Below are 17,815 nucleotides of genomic sequence, written 5' to 3'. Positions count from 1 at the left end.
ATATGATAACATGATAAAAAAAGGATAAATTTTATTTTTAATTTAAATTCGAATTTTAAAACTTTATCTATAAATGTAAAATTATCTTTTAATTCAAACATATTCAAATATAGAATAAAGTTACCATATATTATTGACATTTATTAATTTGGCACTTGGCTTAATTATAATACCAATTATATATGATAACTTTATTTATTTAATATATATATATATATATAGATATAGATCCTTAGGTTAGCCTATACTTTTGCTACTTGGGAATTTTTGGATACATATACTTTTGCTCAAAGGCATCTTATTCCCAAACACAACTTTAATTATTTGGGAATAATTAAGTTTAGCCGCGTTGGTCAAACGCAAATAACAACAGTTAATACGATATTATTACATCCACACTCTTGTACTCTCCGTATCAAAACTCGTACCTTCTAATTCCTTTCTTCTTCCTCACACTCTCGTCAGTCACTTAAAAACCCTAGCCTCCCCCAAATCCCCTAATCATACCAGTTCTTTATCTAAGCCCTAGCAATGGAAGACGTCTGCGAAGGCAAAGATTTCAGCTTTCCAAATCAAGAAGAGAAAATTCTCCAATGGTGGGATTCAGTAAAAGCATTCGAAACCCAGCTCGAAAAAACCAAAAATCAACCCGAATACATCTTCTACGACGGTCCGCCATTTGCGACGGGTTTGCCGCATTACGGGCATATTTTAGCGGGTACAATTAAGGACATTGTGACCCGGTACCAATCCATGACGGGTCATCATGTGACCCGAAGATTCGGTTGGGATTGTCATGGATTACCAGTTGAACATGAGATTGATGAGAAACTTGAGATTAAGACTAAACAACAAGTGCTTGACATGGGGATTGATACATATAACGAGGCATGTAGAGCTGTTGTTACGAGGTATGTTGGGGAATGGGAAAAGACAGTGGTGAGAATGGGGAGGTGGATTGATTTTAAGAATGGGTATAAGACTATGGATTTGAAGTTCATGGAAAGTGTTTGGTGGGTTTTTGCTCAGTTGTTTCAAAAGGGTCTTGTTTATAGAGGTTTCAAGGTTTGTCCTTTTTCTTCTTTCTTGAACTTGTATTATAATTTAAAATGATGCTTGATTATAAAGCAGTATGTTTTTTTTTTTTAAAAAAAAAAACAAGTTCTAGAGTTTTGGAATTGAGGCGAAGTAGTAGTAGTTGTAGTAGCAGTTGTTCCGTAAATTGCGTTTTCTACCTGTCCGGATTAGTTTGTGCTAGCTCAATTAGTCCACCCGCAAGCGTGGTAAAATTAATACTAGCTTGATTAATATCAAGTGTTTGGTGGGTTTTTGCTCAGTTGTTTCAGAAGGGTCTTGTTTATAGAGGTTTCAGGGTTTGTTATTTTTCTTATTCATCAACTTGTAGCACAATTCAGAATGATCCTTGATTAGAAAATTTGCATTTTTAGAAAAAGTAATCTAGAAGAACAGTTTGTTGAATACTCTGACTAAGCCTTGGTGGACCGAGTTACCCGATCAACAGTAGCAAGTCACTGTGAAATTAGTAAGAATTAGTTGAGAGCACAAGCTGGCCTGGACACCATTGTCATTAAAAAAAAAAGAAAATCTAAAAGAATAATATGTTGAGCATTTGGATTGAGGCAAAATTGTTGTTGTTGTGCTTTTCTTAAACTGTGTTGTCCAATTGTCGGGCCTAGTTTGTGCTAGCTCGATTAATCCACCCACGAGCATGCTAAACTAATAGGGGTGCCGGGTAAACCTGTCCTAAGAATGGAGCAGATTGGCTCATGTCGATGTGGTTGGGTTTGAAAGAAACTTGACTCTTTTCCTGATTTTTTCTTTTTGCAGGTTATGCCTTATAGTACTGGTTTGAAGACTCCATTATCCAATTTTGAAGCTAATTCTAATTATAAGGTCTGTAATGGAAATCATTTAGCAGTGCACTGGGTGCAATCCTTTTTTTTCTCTTGTTCTGGTGATGCCTTATTTATGTGATTTTTTCGGGTGTGGTGCAGGAAGTAAGTGACCCTGAAATCATGGTTTCCTTCCCGATAGTTGATGATCCCGAGGGTGCGTCCTTTGTTGCGTGGACAACAACTCCTTGGACCCTTCCTAGTAATCTTGCTCTTTGTGTCAACGCCAATATTGTATATGTCAAGGTTAGTCACTTAGTAAAACTTCTGGTTTGAAATCTAAGTGAATTGTTGCTTTACTTGGATTACTGTACTTTTGGAGTCTGAAGGGCTTGTTTTTACTTTAACTTATTATGGCGCTTCAAACACGGTTAGTATTGTTGTTATAAAGTCAAAGGTCTTAAGTTCTTGCTAATTTTTTGCTCTGAGATGTATCAATTGTACTGCTAGTTCATTACATTTAATCTAATTGTACATTTGATTACAGTCATTAAATTGGAGTGTACAAGTCTTGCGAAAATGGTATTTATTCAGTTATTATATTTCTTTCTTATTGGTATGTAATAGGTTTGTAGATCTGGAAATATTTGCTTTAATCTAAGCTTGTTAATGCTGATTTGATAATAACGATCAGGTTCGCAATAAATTCAATGGGAAGATTTATGTGGTGGCAGAATCTCGATTGGCCGAGCTACCAGTTGAGAAGGCGAAAAAGGTCACCCCAAATGAACCTGCTGCTGACACTCAAAATCCAAATCCTAAGTCAAAGCCTTCTGGTGGTAAATCACAGAATGTCGAAACTTACGAGGTGGTGGATAAATTCTCCGGGTCGTCCCTTGTGGGGAAGAAGTGAGCAATTTTCTTTTTGTACTTTGTCATTGATATGCCGCACAAAGTTTTCTGTTCTTGGCGTCTGCAATATGGTAGCTAGTGACTTGAATGAAAGTTGATAAAAGTGATTCTTCCATCTGTACGTTCTGATTTGAGGTTAATTTGATTTACATGCCTTCTGTCTTGTATACTGATTCATATTTGACCTGACTCATATGCTACACATTGTAAATAAAAGCCGATTATTGGTAATTGTTTTAGGATCTTTGGTTTGTTTTCGTTGAACATGTTTAATGACTTTACCAGCTATGACTCCAATTATTCGAGCCCCTTGAAAGGTCAATCTTTGATGCCTTTATTTTGGAATCGTCTTCGTTCAAATAAGATCTCTCTTTTGTTCTGCCTCTTCCTATGATCTTGACCTTGCCAACACGTAGAATTTTGATAGATTGTTGACTGTATGGATGTATTTGCTTCTTATCATTTTTGTAAAAATTAGCAGCCTAGCAGGTATGACTTCACACCTCTCTACCTCCTCTTATAGGAAAGTCTTCTATGCGTATGATACCAAGTGTTTTCTTTTGTTTTTTGCTTGTAATATTGGACTTGCCTAATTAGGAAAATAACCTTACTCTAAAATATGAAAAGAAAAGAAAAATCAAAAGCAGATTGTCAAAGACAAGGGATGTCGTCAAATGAAGCACTTCTTTTTCTTTTTTTCTTTCTTTTTTCACGTGAAGAAAGGAATATGCAATTACTTTCAATTAAGAGTTGAACTCAATTGTCAAATGAAGTAGTTTTTGGCATGCCAGGATGCGTGGTGTGTGTCTGTGTTATCTTATTTTTAGGATCCTTTCCATCAGTTACTGTTCGTTGTTCCCTTTTGCTGCCGCTTTTTTGTGTGGTAGAAATGGGGAAGGTGATGAGTACTATAGTGGTAATCTCTTTCTTAGAAGATGCAAAATGGTATTGCTTGGCAATGACCTGCTTACCCCCCTCCAACCAGTCCCCCAACAGCCTTTTCTCTATTTTGGTGGGTGGATGGATCAGATGGTGATTGATTGATTGATGGGTCGGTTTGGTGGGCTGCTAAGCATGAATTTTTTTCGGGCATGGCAGAGTTCACTTAATTTAAGCTAGAAAGATAGAGGCAAGAAATCAGAGAAGGTAGCTATAGTGGAAGGGCTTATACGCGTTGCGTAAGTGCTGGTCTTTATGGGATTTGAACCATATAGCTCTGAAAATTTTGGGTATTTTCTTTTACCTCGACCTATGACCTCTTATCTTGACCCAGTGTGTTCTCTTGTATTTTAAGCACCAACATCGTCTTGTTTTCTAGTACATGTGGCCATTTAGTTGGATGAATATGAATCCCTTCCCACATTTAAGGTTTTTCTGTTTTTCTTTTGCATGTGACGCTAATGATCGGGTCAGTGGTGAACTTAGCATTGAATGCCAGTACTGACTTTCAAGGTTGACTTATAGGTATTTTATCAAGAAAGGTTGACATGTAGATATTCAATGCAGGTATATTCCACTATTTGATTACTTCAAGGATTTTTCTGACACAGCATTCATAGTCGTTGCGGATGATTATGTGACTTCTGACAGTGGTACTGGAATTGTTCATTGTGCTCCCGCCTTTGGTGAGGACGATTATCGTGTTTGTATTGGAAATCACATAATAAAAAAGGTTCGAAAACTTATGAAACTTCATAGTATTTCTGCAATGATTCCTATTGCCTGTAATAGAATACATGTTTCATTTTCTGTCATCTGTATATTTGCTATGGAACTTATACGCAATGTAGATAGCTTTTGGCCGTGTAGTACGTTCTTACAAGTTTCAGGATCTGCACGAATTTACTACTTTTACTTTTCGATGCAGTATCTGACTTGGCGCCACCCTTTCTTCCTGGGAAAATGTACTGGAATAACGTCTGGGGGGGCTTGTTAAAATATTAGGAGCTGATTGTGTTTGTTTACTTCGACATTTAGATGGTCTCTCTTACCACCCCTTTTCAAAACCACTTAGTATCTAGATTTTCATGTTTTTCTTGCTGAAGGAAGTACAGTGTGGATTACAGCATTTTTCCTGCCCTTTCTTTGCTAACTATAAGGCATATGTTGTACCTACAAGCCTTTCCCCCAAATGTTTGACTAAATCAGCCTTTTTTTGGTTTGTTGTTTTTAATAATATTGTGACTTTGAACTCTTTCGAGAATTATTAGATTTCTAGTTTACCATTATATTACTCCAATGAAATTGACTTGGTTGGATTTTGTTTTCTGTAGGGGGAGAGCCTGATTGTGGCGGTAGATGAAAATGGCTACTTTACTGATAGAATTACGGACTTCAGAGGAAAATATGTTAAGGAGGCAGATAATGATATCACTCAAGCAGTGAAGGCAAGAGACTCTAATACTCCTCTTCTTTTTGTGGCACTATAATGTACGTGCCTTTAATTTTTACGAACACGGGGGTGGAGATACCTTCTCTCTCTCAAAAAAAAAGGAAAAAGAAAAAAGATTATGACAATTTTTCTGAATAAAATTGGCTGACGGCGGCCATCATAGAGAATATGATTTACCATAAACTTTGTAGGTAGCTTGCCCTTTATCTGAGTGAGGAATTGTTGTTTGTTTGTTTATGGTTTTATATATTTATGGTCTTATATTTTGTTTTGATTAACTACCATGCTTAAGATACTTTTGTTTGGTTTAGGAGAAAGGAAGGCTTGTCAAATCTGGAAAGTTTATGCATTCATACCCTTTTTGCTGGAGATCTGACACACCTCTGATTTACAGAGCAGTTCCTAGCTGGTAACATACTTCAGATCATTCCGTGCATCAAACACTGTTACTATCCTTTATTTTTCTGTTGTCTTATGATGCAGTATTTATTTAGTCCTATGAGATTATGACCTTTTGGAATGAGAATGAGCTTGTTTGTTTTCTTTCCCTATGCATAGCTTTTCTCCTTTTTGGCCTTTCTAATCTCAGTGTGACTAACGTAAGATTGATGCATCATTGCGGATGTTAAGTGGCTGGGATTGGTTTATTAAAGGATATTGGTCCACGAAAATCCAGCTGGTGTCGATTCCTTAACTTTTTTTATCGCACTGTTTGGTTTGTCAGTAGTCGTTTTGTGTGAAATGAGTATTGTGGAACTGTAACCTTGATGTTAGTCGAATAAAATAGAACTACATCCTTTTTTTAGTAGATTACAATCGACATGAAAACCCATGTCCAAAACTTTGTGAGTACTTTCCTCTTATAGTAGTATTATTTTTATTTTTTATAAATCTCCTTCCATGGAACATCAACCAAGTTTATTTTTGATAAAGAACATCAACCAAGATTTTTATCAGGTGTTCAGTTTCTTTTCAACTGTAATATAGAATATCCTAGAAGCTCTGCTATTCTTCATGAGTAATAGTTCTCTAATATAAAGTTTTTGACTGTCATCGAATGTTGGTGGTACCAGCTCGACCTCTCCTATTGGTTGATTGTTGTAGCTAATACAATCTAGTCCTTGGAGAAGTACTGAACTGTCCTACATCTACTCGGAAGGTTACCATTAAGGAAAAACCTAATATTTAGAAGGAAAACTACGTCTGTCACATTAAGAGGTTACAAGCATAATGTTCACAAGATGAAAATAATTTTAGCAATTACATGCATTTAGAGTTTTGTAAGCTATGCCATAATGAATTGATATTTATAAACCATACGTTTTAACAGTGTTTAATTTTGTAAAAAGAGGTGAACCGATCTTGATAACGAGGTGTCAATTATGTTGCTTCGAAGGGAAGTAAAAGAGGGAATTTTGAGTTTCAAGCTTCGCCTTTTTGGATGGAAAAGAGGAGGTTGTAATGCAAAATGCATATGTTAACGTATTGCATTCATTCTTCTTGCAATGCAAGTGAGAGAATAGGGATAGTTACTTATTCAGATATACTGGAAGGATTGGCAAGAGAGTGATAGCCTAGCGGAAATGGCTCTCCAACTTGAATGATCAGTTTGGGTGTTCGAGTCATCGAGGGAGCAAGTTGGTAAAAACCACTGTTTGGGGCCTGGGGTATTTACCATATATAAGAAAAAAGAGACTGGAAAGATCATCAACAGTTCAAGCACCTAAAGCATGCTTTGGTTCATCTATATGTTATTAAGCACTGTTTTCATTTTTGTGTATTTATGAATTCTTTTTAACGTCTTCTTTTCTTTTGATTGATTTGCTGGGTTGCTTTTTCTGATTCATGACAATTAAAAATTCATGAATTTTTTCAGCACCTAACATTGCATATTAAACTTTGGCAGGTCTTTTTTAATGTTCTTTTTGTTTTTTTTGTAATTTTTATTCTCTCTTTTTGATGACCAACAATGTTTATTATCTCTTTTGCTGTCATGCATCTATTAACCTCTGTATTAATGTTTTTTGGAATGGTATTGTTGGTTTACGTATGGCCAGGTTTATTATGGTGGAAAAGATTAAGGATCAATTGCTAGAGAACAATAAACAAACCTACTGGGTTCCTGATTTTGTGAAGGTTACTATTTCCTTTTAGCCTATAGTTTTCTTGATGGTTAATTCAATCAAAAAGTACCGTGTTCGCAGTAAATGAAATTTGACTGCTGATTTGTTTTGTTGCACTGCTTTGAGTTGGTTCCGCTTATGTATTGTCAGGCCTTATTCATTGTTTACTCCATCCACAGGCTAGCTGCTGCCTTACCCTCGAAAAAACCTTTTAATTTACTCCATTTTGGTCTCTCTGTTTTTACTTTGTTCTAGGAGTTACTGGACTTTACTACAAAATACTTACTGGTTAAAGATGCTCATGGGACAATCTTCATATGAGATTAGACCTTTAGGGATATGCACATGTTTTGAATTTTGTAGTAATCTATAAGAAAAATTAATGTTTCACAAGGTGAGTTGGGGCTTGTCCCAGTAGTGTGAGGCAGACCGGGCTAGTGCCCTAATAGGAATACCCCAGCATGCTTTACTTCGATTGTTTGCCTCGTACATCCTAGAATATTTTCATTTGAAATTTTCTTTTAAGGGTTAACTCTAACTGATATAGTTTTTTTTTGTTCTAGCATTTTGGATTTGGTTTCTTTGTTTATTGTTTTAGGGTATATATGCCATTCTGCCTAGATGTTAGATTAGTTTTGTAGATTTTTTTCCTTTTGAATTTTGTTCAAATTTTAATGTATTCTTTATTGTAAAATATTTATGTCTTAAAATATTAAAACATCGAAGTTACGTTGGGCTTATGCTCCATGGCACTTAGGCAAAGCATTTCTTGCCGCACCTCCGCCTTTTAAATACAGAGTAAAATTACTATTTTAAACTCCACATTCTGCAGTCCAATATGATGGAGTACAACACTGCTGAGCCTGGTATTTTGTCAGTAACATTCTACTTTAGTAGAGATAGGTCAGGTTTTAGCTATCATCCATTTTTGTTGAAGCTCAGGTGCTTTTCCAGGTTTGGGTTCTGGGAGTTAGGTTTCATATACTTTCTAATTCATTGAAGCTTTGCAGAATATGAATGATAACTGACTTTTCATCAACAGATCATGATTGTTAGAATTTTAGAAATCGTCAGAACCCTATAGTTCATCCTGATCTTAATTTTATTTTGTGTTCTCTATTACAGGAAAAACGCTTCCACAATTGGTTAGAAAATGCAAGAGACTGGGCTGTTAGCCGAAGTAGGTTCTGGGGTACTCCTCTTCCTGTGTGGATTAGTGAGGATGGTGAGGAGATTGTTGTTATGGACTCCATTGACAAACTGGAAAAGCTTTCTGGTGCTAAGGTTCTGCCTTCATTACCGACATTTTGTAATACTTGTTTTAGTTTCAGCATTCTATGTTTATGACCGTCTTATAATTCACTATCTTTTTTTATGAAGTCGCCTCTTCACTTCAACGGCTTTCCTCTTGCTCAATTTGCAGGTGACAGACTTGCATCGTCACAACATTGATCACATTACAATTCCGTCCAGCCGGGGGCCTGAATACGGCGTTCTTCGACGCGTGGAGGATGTAAGACCAGTTAATCTGTTATTTAGCAGTAGGCTACCACAGCATTCATATCACATTTGATGTATCTATGAGACTTAAGTATTTCTGACAGATATATTTTCATGTTATTTGCTTCTTTATTCTGAAGAGTCTGAATCAATTTGCGAATTAATGTTTTTTTCCTTTGGGATAAAATAAAGGATTTCACATATTTGCCCATTCAACGAGTTAGAAAGAAAAAGAATGAGTTAGAAAAACAGTTTGAGTCCATTTTGATTTAATGCTGATTCTGTTTGCTGAAATATTGGTTCTCGTGTTAAACCTCTGGATTATTTGATATTGAATTGGATAAGATCGCTGTATGCGAAAAAATCGAGAAAATTGAACTCTATTTTTACTGAAGTGTGCGTTATTGATTTTTGCTGCTCAGTATTGTCTACATTCTCATAGTGTTATTTGTTCAATCTTTAAGAAATTTTGAGTCGTCATTGATTGTCAGAATTATGTGTTTTACACATTTTGATTGAGAAAAGAATCAAGAAAAAAGATCTTTTCCAGGAAGATTGGATTTTTCATGTATCATTGGGTTGTCAAGAGAGCAGTAATTATTCATATTTGAAACAAACAGGTTTCTGCTGCCTCAGGGCTCAGACTGCCACTTACAAGATTTCTCTTTTTTGGGCTGATACTGCGCATCGCTCCACTTATCTAAATAGAAATTCTTTTCTTAGGAACTAATAATTTACAATGTTTTGCAAGCTGAAAATCAATTGTACTACTCTGGAGTATTTTATATATATAGTTGAACTGCCTGCTTAGGCACTCAGGCCTAATGGTTCAACGGAATCTCCACATTTAATGCCCTCTCCTTTCAAACTTTTTGAATCAGCTTGTATCTTTCAATAGTTTCTTTTCAATTTTGTGTTCTGCTTTGTGACAAAACTATTTGTTGTATTTATCCAGGTATTTGATTGCTGGTTTGAGAGTGGGTCAATGCCTTATGCTTATATCCACTATCCTTTTGAGAATGTTGAACTTTTCGAGAACAATTTCCCAGGTCATTTTGTGGCAGAAGGTCTTGATCAAACTCGTGGATGGTATGTATATTCTGATTATGTTCTCTATCATTTTGACCATGAATTTTCTGAATGCGGACCCCAGCTAGACGCTTCCCCATCATCTTGGCGAGTGCAGTGGTCAAGTGTCCTTATGCTCTCGATTTTAGCTTAAAAATTTCACCTCTTTTTATGCTGCGAGAATTATTGCCAAGTTTAGTGTTTCTGATGTCCTGATGTTATTGCTGCTCTGAACTTAGTTCTGTTCATGTTTTCCAAGTCAGAGAAAACAGAAACTTCAAATAGTAGAATCTATAAGGTTCTTATGTATTGCAGGTTCTACACCCTTATGGTCCTTTCTACTGCCCTTTTCGGGAAACCTGCTTTTAGAAACCTCATTTGCAATGGTCTTGTCCTGGCTGAGGATGGGAAGAAGATGAGTAAACGATTAAAAAACTATCCTCAACCATCAGAAGTTATCAATGATTATGGAGCTGTAAGTTGTGCCAATCATGAGCTTCTTCATTTTCTTAGTTGTTATATGTGGTGCTCTGCTCTTCTGATTGATAGGTTGTTAGTGAAAGTCTATAACTTATGTTTGTGCAGGATGCATTACGTTTATACCTGATAAACTCTCCCGTCGTCCGTGCTGAACCTCTGCGTTTTAAGAAAGACGGAGTTTTTGCTGTGGTAAAGTATATCCTTTACATATGGTGGCACTCAATCTCTATGATTTTAATCAGTTCTTGTAGTAACTATTTTGGAAAAGCTTTTAAATTGTTTTCTCCTAATTTGAAATATGATGATATTAATGCAGGTGAAAGATGTTTTCTTGCCATGGTACAATGCATATAGGTTCCTTGTTCAGAATGCAAAAAGACTTGAAATTGATGGGTTTGGACCATTCATTCCCACTGATCAGAAAACTTTGCAGAGTTCATCCAATGTCCTAGATCAATGGATCAATTCTGCAACTCAGAGCTTAGTGCATTTCGTCCGGCAGGAAATGGATGCTTATAGATTGTACACGGTTAGTTTTCCGATCGTGTCAATATCGAATCTAAACTCATGTTCTCAACAATTTCCAGGGTGCTTACTGAAACTCTAATAGTCTTATCCAAGATGTCTTGAAAGCGGATTCCTACAAATGTTTGTGTTGAAACCTATCCATGTCCGAACAAGGTTAACCATATGTTTGTATTTCATTTTATTGCTCAGACGTTTCTCAGATTTTTCTATGGTTAAAGCTGGAGACTCGCCAAATAGGCACAAATGGTCTCTTTGTTGAAATTTGTGGTTATAACTTATAGGAAATTTTTGATCTGCAAGTTCGTCACGTCGATAGTTAAAGATGGAAACCTAGCGGATGGCATGGTTTCTTTGTCAAACTGTGTGGTTATAGCATATCTCTAGTTTGCAAGTACATGAGATTAGAGAATCCATGTTAATGTTCTGTCTATCCCTCCTCTTTGCAGGTGGTTCCGTATCTCCTAAAATTTCTTGATAATTTAACGAATATCTATGTGCGGTTCAATCGGAAGAGGCTAAAAGGCCGTACTGGTGAGGGGGACTGCAGAACTGCTCTTTCAACTCTGTACTATGTAAGCTTCCATCTCGTACTGTTTTAATAGATCTTGAGCTTCACATGTTGTTAGTGTACTGTGATGGTGTGGTTTTGGGCTCTGTGCCTGATTCTGTTCAAAGATTCAACTTTTGCTCTAACTTGTTAAGTTTCTTTTTGTGACCGATCGGTGTAGCATGACATATGTATGGAAGAAATATGTGATGAATGAGATTCATATGTTATGGTACTTGATGCATTTCATATGAATAATTGAGGCCAAGGCTTGAAGCCCACTCTCAAGTCACAGCAAGAAGTAGCTTCTTTCTTTTGTTGTGCCTTTAATACTTTCATCCCGCTATGAATTGGAGCTCTTCTTCTAGTGCTTTCTAACACATTAAGTCTTCAATATGATAGGTGCTTCTGACTTCATGTAAAGTAATGGCACCGTTAACTCCTTTTTTCACTGAGGTTCTTTACCAAAACTTGCGGAAAGTTTGCAAAGGATCAGAGGAGAGCATTCACTATTGCAGCTATCCTGAAGTGGAAGGAACGGTACATATGATTTCCTACCTTTTCTTGCCGTTCTTCAAATATGAAGTGCAGAGTTTTGCTATCTTCTCTGGCTCAAGTTTGTTTCATGAATGTTTAAAATCATTTCAGAGGTGGGAGCGTATTGAGCAGAGTGTTAATAGGATGATGACAATTATTGACCTTGCACGCAATATTCGTGATCGTCACAATAAGCCTCTTAAAACTCCGCTCAGGTTGAGCCTCTGTACTTTTCTCTTTCCTCACCCCCACAGAACAAAAAGCAAAGATTCATGTTGGTCTGCTCTTCTTTCAGGGAAATGGTGGTTGTACATCCAGATTCAGAATTCCTTGATGATATTGCGGGCAAACTTAGAGAGGTCAGTGATGGTCTTAGCTTTACATGCATTTCCATTCTGATGCCTTTAACTGTTAATTAAACAATTATTCTATTACCATAATGCATCATTTCATTAATCCTATTTAGTTAATTAATATATTAATGTGATAAAGTCGGAGCACACTTGAGAGTTAATTTTAGGTTTGTTATCCAAAAGCAGTTTCACATTTTATACTTAGTGAATTTTTTGTGCAATTTGGTATCTACTAATGCTAAATTAAATTAACAAGCACATTGAGTGTACCCAAATGAACCAATAGTGAGTTGCATGCCCAAGTTTTTGCCTTCCGTTGTTGCTTGTTTTTTCTGAAGGTAAGGGCCAATTTGGTCACAGAAAGGTGTGTCATGTTTGGTTTTATTTCTACCAGTAATCATTTTTATTTTAGTTAATGTTCAGCATTAAAACGAAATGAATCTTGGCTAGTTAAGGTATTCTGAAACAAGCTTTCTCAAAAGAGGAAGAATATGGAATTCAGAGGTGCAGGTGAGGTAGGTTGGAGAATGGAGAAACGGAACAATTTGGGAGTTGGAGGATGGATAGGCTGCTGGAGTGGAAGTGCTAAAAGCAGAGTGTGTAACCTATACCGGCTTACTGTCCCACGTAACATACGTGTGGGGGGTGGGAAAATGATGTTTTTGGGGCGTGGGTTGCATATAGTGGTTTAACAGTGCTGCTAAAGGAACTTATTAATAACATTAACCCTAAAACTAGATGCAGCATACGGGAAGCGCTTCTCCTCACTTAGGTAGCAATATACTAATTTAATTAAAGAATATGTAAGTGATTAGGAAAGAAGCAGAAATCTTTTGACATGAAAACAATTGGTTTTTTTCTTGGAAAGTTGCCACTCTTATTGTCTTTTGTTTTGTTTCTCCGAAACCAATTTTTTTTTTTTTTTTTTTTTTGCTTTGGAAACCCCTGAATAGGACGTTTGTCGATTTTCAGATTTGGAACATTGCACTTATGCCCCAAAAGGCAATAACCAGATTAGCATAAAAAAAGGTTTAGGGCTTTTTGTGATATACTTTAGCAATAACCACTTCTCTCAAACAGCAACAATAACTACTGCTATGCCTCAATATCAAGCTTGTAGGAACCAATTCATGAATCCTCTATATCCATTCTGCTTTATATGGGCTTATATACCTGACCTGTTTATTGTTGAGGCTTCAAGTGTTTATGTTGGAATCAGTTTCCTTCCTGATTGATGTTTTCCTGTCTCAGGTTGATTTATTTCTTTTTTTTAGGACCAGATAGCATCTAAAGAAAAATATTTCTACAATTGCACTTTGCAGTAATTTAGTTGTATACTTGTATTTACTGAAGGGCCTCTGTGGTTTGGATTTGGTACCCGTTTTAATAAGTTTAGCTGATTAAATTGGGTTCCTTATTCACAATAAACTTTGGCTGATGAAGATGAAGTCCTACTTTTAGAGCTGCTAACTCTCACTTCAATAAAACTGAATATCTGATCCTCTAATATCAACATTTAGAGTAATGATGTATAATTATCATAAACCTGACCAAATGGTAAGGCTATTTTCCTGCGTTAGTATAATTATGGTTGTTTTTGTTTTACTTTATGTTTTCTGTATTATATATCTTGTTTAACTTTTAATGGTCGGTTGCTTTTGTGATTGCAGTATGTGCTAGAGGAGCTAAACATTAAGTCTTTGGTCCCATGCAATGACACGTTGAAGTATGCTTCTTTGCGTGCAGAGCCAGATTTCAGGTGATCTAGATGTCATGTGCCAAGTTTGTCTTCATTTGTTGTTCTCTGAATTAATCTCATTAACTGGTCCTTGCCTCAGTGTGTTAGGAAAAAGGCTGGGAAAGTCGATGGGAGTTGTTTCCAAGGAAGTTAAGGCCATGTCAACAGAAGATATTATTGCTTTTGAGAAAGCAGGAGAAATTACTGTCGCTTCGCACACTTTGAAGCTTAGTGATATCAAGGTGAATATGATTTTTGATAGTCTTTACTCGGTTCTTTCAAATTCCTCATATTTGTCAGTCGCCACCCGAGAAAGAGTAAATCAAGTCTGCTCTGTGTTTTCTTTTGTTGGGTATACCGAAACTGGGGACAAAGGTAGATTAGGTCAATTGCCTGTCAGGACCAGAAATGGAGGAAAAAGTGGCAACTGAAGAAGCAAATGTTCCTTTAAAATTTTTGCTGGCCCAAGTTAGTTTCATGGATAGGTTAATATGTATTCTGTACGTCGGATCAGTAGCTTCAGGTAGGTATATTGAGTCTTGAGAAATGTTTTCTTTATGATCTGGTTCTTTTAATTGTGTTGATTGAAGTATTTGCCCTACTGAGACACAAGCTTAATTGAAATACTTTTGTGGTAAAGTTGAATAAAATTGCTGCAAAAGATTAAGCATGAAATTGGTCCTAGCTATATAGTTTTGAAGTACCTGGTGAAATTGTTTCCTGCACACGTCCTTATGCTATGGGTTTGAAACCATTAGAGATTAATGATGAAGTAAGAGTATCATAGGAAGTGCTTTACTTTGGTTCATGTGAAGACCTTTGTTTGTTCAAGGAGACGTCTTGAATACGGGCTGTTTTTGCTGTCCATAATGGTTGTTGAAAAAAAAGATGAAAGCTGTAAGTCAAAATATCTTTAGGATAGAGGTGTTATATTTCAAAGTTGATCTAGTTCTATTTCTAAGGAAGAGGATTAAAGAACCGACTCCTAAATAATCTAGACTCCTAATTCTTGTCATTGAATAAAGTAGTAAAACTTTGAAATAAAATATCTATAGAAAGTACCTAATAGGTATGAATTTGGATGCTACAACAGACAAGTGCAATATTAATTTGAAGCAGGAGTTTAGGTTTTGAAAAAGTTCGATTTTATTTTGCTCATCTTTATATTCAAAATTCTCGGGAAAGGGTTTCATTGCTTATTGTGCACCTCTTGCACTGCTAAATGCTTGAACTATTATTATTATTATTATTATTATTATTATTATTATTATTATTATTATTATTATTATTATGACATCATTATTATTATAGTTATTATTTTTTGCATACGATCTTTAATGTACTTGTAGATTGTTCGGGGTTTCAAACGTCCTGATAATAGGAAAGAGAATGAAATGGATGCGGCAGGGGATGGTAAGCATCTCCTCCTTCACGACTTTAGATATTTATGTTACATCTGATTTCTTATAGTTTTATTCATTCGTCGCACATACAGGTGATGTTTTAGTGATACTGGATTTGCGTACTGATGATTCACTGTTTGAGGCTGGAGTTGCTCGGGAGGTATTCTCGGAAGTCATTCCCGATGCGATTAATGGCAGATATTATCGAGTTTTTACTTGTCTTTTGATTGGTTACAGCTGTGTTGGGAGATTCCTAATGAGTGGCTTTGATGCCGAACTCTGCTTGCAGGTTGTGAATAGGATACAGAAACTGAGAAAGAAAGCCGCGCTTGAACCCACTGACTTGGTAGAGGTCTTCTTCAAGTCTTTGGATGAGGATAAAACAGTCTCTCAGCAGATTTTGGAGTCCCAGGTAACTTTTCAGGTCCACAGTATTACTTGATGTTTCCTATTCTTTAGGTACCTGGCTCTGTGAAATCTGTCCTTGGTAGAGAAGATCTAGAGTCTGAAGAGACTGAAGAAAGAGAACTAATCTGTTTTTGAAGTTGAAAGGGCTATTTAACGGAGAGTGAAGATCCAGGGGGGTGGCAATCATTAAATGTTGGAGCCCAGAGGGTCTTTTTCACTTCTGCCAAAAAATAAAATTTTCATGTACCTCGATGTTCTTCAGGAAGCAGTTTCTGTTGACTTTAAGATCTGATTATGAAGTCCTGGGTTTCCCGTCTTATATATTAGGCTTAGTCAGCCATATTTTATATATTTCTTTATTGATTCTCTTGCACAAATTTCTGATCTACCTTTACTGAGTAGCTCAGTGTACCATCAGTCTTTAGAGGCTGGTGCATGCTTATTTCTATTGCCAAAACCTAACTGTTTGTCTCTTCCTTTCTCCACCTTTCTTTTTGGCGTTGCAGGAATCATATATTAGAGAAGCCCTTGGATCTCCTTTGCTTCCTGCTGACCCGATCCCTTCACATGCAGTGAGTTCTGACTCCTCTTCCTCATTTAGGACCTTGTGAGCTCTATCCGAGTGCACCATTTTTATGTGTATTAATATTTAGAGCTGGTTTCTTACTTGCATCCATCTCTTACAATTAGAATGAAAATTTGTCGCTTATGAAATATTACTGTAGTTTCTTGTACACCGGTTAACAAGTTTGGTAAGTTGCAGATGACAATTGGTGAAGAGAGTTTCCATGGAATATCAAGCTTGTCCTTTGTGATTACGTTAGCAAGACCCAGTCTAGTTTTTGATTCAGATGCCATCACTGCTTTATATGGAGGTTGAATTTGAGATTCTTGTTGCGGAAATTTTGGTGATTTTGAGGTGTTTTTCTGTTTCTAAACTATCTTCATCTTGCAGGAAACACACAGTTTTCTCAAGGCTTAAAAACTTACCTGCTGATGAGGGATCACCATAACTTGAAGTCGGAGTTTCAACAAGGAAAGGGCAAGGTGTGTACCGCAAAAACTTCATAATGCTAAATTATGTGACCATCTCATCTAAAAACTTGGATGGTCACAAGATTCAACTTGGTATCCGAGCATACTTTTAATCACTTGATTATATTATGTCTCAATACGCCTCCTTATGTATGAGTCTAAGTCTTATTTAATGGGAAGAACACTTTTTTTTGTGTGGTGGTGGTGGGATTTGAAACCCATGACATCTTGCCTACGTTGATACTATGTTGAATTGTGAAGCTTTTAGACGAGATAGTCACACAATTCAACACATAAGTCAACTAGAGTTCCTGCATTTTACGTAGCTAATACTATGATTCCCCCCCCCCCCCCTCTTTGAGGAAGGTAACAAATTGATTTTTGACCCCACTTATTGCGACCTTGCAGATAACAGTAAAGTGCATTGAGAATCAGCCTCCAGTTGAGGTGGTTCTGGGAAAGCATGTCTTCTTGAGTGTTGGAGATTATTTCTTGAACAGGAAATTACAGTAACAGAGACTAATACTCGGCCAATATAATTTTTGACATGAGAAATCTAAAAGTTACAAGTCTTCCCAACTTTTTTAAAAATTATTGTGCATTTGCCTCATCTCTGCACACACTTCTATTGCGACAGATCTGTATTGTAATTGCCTTCTGGGCCATTTTAACAAGTAGTAGTGTTACGTGAATAACAATTTTGATTTTCTTCTGGTTGGTGTTAACTATTATGTACAAGTTTTTCATGCTCAAAACTTAGTTGAACTAATTTTCTACTAGAGGCATGTTCGATATGCTTCATATGAAGTAAGACATTCTATCAGGGTATGTTTGTTGGCAAATTCTTTCGTATTTACCCTTTTCATTAACGGAGCTCTAGTGAAAAAATGAACTTCATGTGGCCAGAAAAATGGTACCACCTATCTAGGAACCAGAAA

The 17,815-nt window shown here is 36.4% G+C and overlaps 1 protein-coding gene across 2 annotated transcripts; it reads left to right on the top strand.

Annotated features, from left to right (window-relative positions):
* The first annotated feature begins 415 nt into the window (after positions 1-415).
* Positions 416-17,589, top strand: LOC104109741 (isoleucine--tRNA ligase, cytoplasmic). Of its 2 annotated transcripts, none has more exons than XM_009619093.4 (27): positions 416-1,065; positions 1,849-1,914; positions 2,016-2,159; positions 2,548-2,762; positions 4,272-4,437; positions 5,039-5,152; positions 5,469-5,566; positions 7,215-7,293; positions 8,406-8,564; positions 8,704-8,793; positions 9,736-9,869; positions 10,164-10,323; positions 10,434-10,517; positions 10,645-10,857; positions 11,303-11,428; positions 11,806-11,943; positions 12,052-12,155; positions 12,236-12,299; positions 13,964-14,052; positions 14,132-14,273; positions 15,381-15,444; positions 15,527-15,594; positions 15,724-15,846; positions 16,349-16,414; positions 16,606-16,717; positions 16,798-16,889; positions 17,286-17,589. In XM_009619093.4, exons 1-27 carry the CDS (start codon positions 532-534, stop codon positions 17,388-17,390), a joined length of 3,549 nt encoding a protein of 1,182 aa, XP_009617388.1. In that variant the 5' UTR covers positions 416-531; the 3' UTR covers positions 17,391-17,589. The 2 variants fall into 2 exon arrangements, with proteins under 2 accessions (XP_009617388.1, XP_009617389.1); XM_009619094.4 differs by lacking the exon at positions 416-1,065 and adding an exon at positions 1,311-1,373.
* The last annotated feature ends 226 nt before the right edge of the window (positions 17,590-17,815 follow it).

This window comes from Nicotiana tomentosiformis, chromosome 5, assembly GCF_000390325.3.
Source record: "Nicotiana tomentosiformis chromosome 5, ASM39032v3, whole genome shotgun sequence".
Taxonomy (NCBI): Eukaryota; Viridiplantae; Streptophyta; class Magnoliopsida; order Solanales; family Solanaceae; genus Nicotiana; species Nicotiana tomentosiformis.
Note: the sequence above shows the minus strand (reverse complement) of the source record. Positions and strands in the feature narration are given on the sequence as shown.

Bases quoted from the DNA above. Each gene is read 5' to 3' on its own strand.
- LOC104109741 (XM_009619093.4), top strand. From the start codon at position 532: ATGGAAGACGTCTGCGAAGGCAAAGATTTCAGCTTTCCAAATCAAGAA. The intron at 2,160-2,547 runs GTTAGTCACTTA...AATAACGATCAG, and splicing joins CCAATATTGTATATGTCAAG to GTTCGCAATAAATTCAATGG. The intron at 12,156-12,235 runs GTTGAGCCTCTG...CTCTTCTTTCAG, and splicing joins CCTCTTAAAACTCCGCTCAG to GGAAATGGTGGTTGTACATC.